Below are 3,594 nucleotides of genomic sequence, written 5' to 3'. Positions count from 1 at the left end.
AATAGTAAACACAGATAAGTCTCTTTTAAGTCTCACAGATAAGTCTGTGTCATGTTTTGAGTACATCACTTCTTGACAGTGAAACAGAACAGTTAATAAATGAATGAACGCCAGCACATAAACTTTTGCCCCTGGCGCTTTCTTGTCTTTATGCGCCACACAGTGGTAGAATCATAGTCCTACACATTTTTTAAATCTTCCTCTGTTGCTCTAAGCATGAATGAACCTGGCTGCGTTCTGAGTGCTCCTGTTGGGTCACAGAGTAACAGCACCATCTAGTGGCTAAGAAGCAGTTCACACCTGGCTGCCGGTCTGGGTAGATATTCAGTAGGAAGTAAAGAAAAAGCTATTTTCCTTCGCCCCCCCCCCCCCCCCCCCCATTTTGAATGTGTGATTCGTATTTCGGAATTATTTGATTTGGAACAGACAAAGAAAAAAACACTTGAAAAGTATTCCTTAATTTTTCATCCTGTAGTAAGTGTTTTAAATCGCTCTATATTATGATAGTAAACATTGCAACATGAGGCGTTTGTGCAGTAACAGGGGTCTCCCTGTCTCTCCAGTTAATTACTAAGCAACTAAACAGAAAATCGCAACATCATTTTAATCCAATTCTCACACTGGAAGGGATGAAACAAATAAATTAGTTGAAAATAAATGTCTATGGAAGGGATGAAACAAATAAATGAGTTGAAAATAAATGTCTATTTATTAAGGAGCTGGAGTGACATGCAGGGAGTCCCCTTACCGAACAAACACTTTTACTAAAATGTTTTGTTTAATCCCCAAAATATAATTAAAATACCTTTAATTACGCCATTACGGCATCAAACTAGTTTTCCACATTTTACAGCAGAATTCCCATCTTTTTTTTATTGATTTATTTTAGTTTCACATTCCCAAAGCTGATAAAACTCACTATACAAGTATAAATGGTTGTGTACATGTGGAATTTGAGTTGGCAAAAGAAAAATACCATCATCAGAGTAACCTACCGTACATAATTTTATTCTGTCCAAGTCATAATGAATCTAGACAGAACTACTGCATTCTGTCGAGGTGCCAACTTGCTCCTTGTGAACTCGTGGCCATGTATGGCCTATTTGTGCAATAGCAGAGCGCGCATGTACTGCGATCGTTGCTGTTCGGTGCTGTTTGTGTGGGTGGGCAAGTTGCCACTCTGCCGAGGTGCCAACTTGCACCTGCTATCTGGATTGACAGGCATTTGGATGGATAGAAAGACAGAGAGATATCTGACACATGGATGGAAATCATTTCACATCAGTCAGGAAGCAGTCAAACCTGATCCAATCCAACCTGAACCACCGACCCAATATCTGTGATGCCAACTTGACGGCTGGCATGGCTCTAGATCAGTGGTTCTCAAACTTGGGATCGGGACCCCACATGGGGTCCCCACATTATTTTGTGGGGTCCCCAGATGATTAGCTTAATGTCCATTGTTTTCTCACTCAATGGTAAATAATCCAACATACAGTCTAATGCCTCATTCACATACAGAAAAGCCAAGCTAAGGGTTTGCTTGGTAATTCAATGTATTCTCTATGCAAACAAGCTTTTAAAATTTCCAAGCTGGAAAAAAAGCTTGGAAATTTTTAAAGCTGGTTTGCATAGAGAATACATTGAATTACCAAGCAAACCATTAGCTTGGCTTCTCTCAGTGTGAATGCAGCATAAGTGTGTAAGGGTATCTGCACATTTATACACAGTAAAGTGACAATTTATGACTTTCAAGACCGTTTTAATACTTAACTGGCAAATACTAAAGCCGAACATTGTGAAAATAGCCGATCTACAAGCTCACAACGCCTTGCAGTGCGAGGCGTTGTGAGCTTGTAGTTCGGCTATTTTCACAATGTTTATCTATGGAACTGAGTAACGCTAAATGTATACCTACAATTCCAAGTGCTTGTCAGGTTGGAGGCCCCCAGTTCAAATATTTATTTTGGGGGTCGCGGCCTGAAAAGGTTGAGAACCACTGCTCTAGATGGTGCTCTTGGTCTAGGCGAGGGTCTGTCTGCCAACCCATATTTGGGCAAGAGTGACGTCATCAACATGACACCGTCAACATGACATCAGCAACATGATATCAGAGAAGCCGCGTCGCTGTAAGATGCACAGCCCTTTCACTCCCAGTCCATTGAATCCGTCCGCATGTTGTCCGCGTGTGTCCGAGCAAGCCGCGCACTGCTGCGTGGGGGTCCATTCCGGACCCCCACCCTGGCTACCATTCACCTTGTGCAGATGCTCTCCGTTGACGCGCCACAGAACAGGGAGGGCGGCGTTGCCACAGGCAGCCTGACTCAGGTAATCCTCCAGGGAGAAGAGATACAACACGGGAATAGAAATCCAAAAGAAGGAGAGAACATTGCCTATGCCAAAAGAATGCTTCTACGGTTAATTGGGCTGATGGGATTTGGAGGCGGAGCAGTGGGTATCTACAAACTTGGCAGCAATTCAGTGGACGAACAGGGAAACAAGATTCCAGACGAGTTTGACGGCGATCCGCCGGTGGTGCAGCAGCTGAAAAGAGCATTCACATATTTGAAGGACTTCAGACAGACGATCATTGACCCCACGAGCACCAAGCTGCTGCCCGATCCTCCAAATGCTCCGTTCTATCCTCCGTACACCCTGGTCATAGAGCTGACGGATGTCTTACTGCATCCTCAGTGGTCCTTAGAGACAGGCTGGCGCTTCAAGAAGCGACCCGGTATCGACCACCTGCTCGAACAGCTAGCACCTTACTTTGAAATTGTCATCTTTACCACCGAGACCGCCCCCATGGCATACCCTCTGATTGACGGCATAGACCCCAAGGGTAGAGTCATGCATCGGCTCTTCAGAGACGCAACGCGCTACGTGGACGGCCGACATGTCAAGGACGTGTCTTGTCTGAACAGGGACGCCAGCAAGGTGATCGTCGTGGACTGCAAGCGCGAGGCATTCAGCCTGCAGCCCTTCAACGGCTTTGCCCTTAAGGCATGGGACGGCAACTCCGAGGACAGGACCCTCTACGACCTCGCCAACTTCCTGAGCAGCATTGCGTTGCATGGCGTCGAAGATGTGCGGACGGTTCTGGAGTTCTACGCCTTGGAGGAGGACCCGATTGAGGCCTTCAAACGCAGACAGGCACAGCTGGCGCTGGAAGAAGAACAGCGTCTGGCGGAGCTCTCCCAGGGGCAGAAGACGCAGCCTGTCTCTCTGGGTTCTATCACCTCAAACTTCTGGAACCTCGTGGTGAATGGAGGACGAGGCACTTCTTGAAAGTCTGCTTCCTGGATGAAATCCACTGGGGCAAATACCCGACTGTCGGTCTGTGTCCCTTTTGTGCCCATATATGGAGATATCTGTATCTGACGCTCCATGTTCCTTTCATGCCCATACATGCAGATCTCTGATATCAGTATATGGCCATTTGGTTGGATTGGCGTATCTGGACTACTGGATATCCGAACAACCTGGGGGGACGGGCCCCAAACTCCCTCGAGTTTGAATTCCCATATATGCACACACCCATAAATGGGCATAGTGGCTCTGCTCTGGTCAACCGGATCTCTGTCTTTCCTTGTC

The 3,594-nt window shown here is 46.3% G+C and overlaps 1 protein-coding gene across 1 annotated transcript; it reads left to right on the top strand.

Moving 5' to 3' along the window:
* Positions 1-2,265: 2,265 nt before the first annotated feature.
* On the top strand, positions 2,266-3,288 carry LOC308299599 (mitochondrial import inner membrane translocase subunit TIM50-like; the record flags this gene model as incomplete). Its single annotated transcript, XM_080743394.1, has 1 exon — positions 2,266-3,288. The coding sequence occupies one exon, from the start codon at positions 2,266-2,268 to the stop codon at positions 3,286-3,288; it is 1,023 nt and encodes a 340-aa protein (XP_080599520.1).
* Between the last annotated feature and the right edge of the window lie 306 nt (positions 3,289-3,594).

The sequence above is a fragment of the Nannobrachium achirus genome (assembly GCF_963921795.1).
Source record: "Nannobrachium achirus genome assembly, chromosome: 15".
Taxonomy (NCBI): Eukaryota; Metazoa; Chordata; class Actinopteri; order Myctophiformes; family Myctophidae; genus Nannobrachium; species Nannobrachium achirus.
This window is presented reverse-complemented; position numbering and strand designations above follow the sequence as displayed.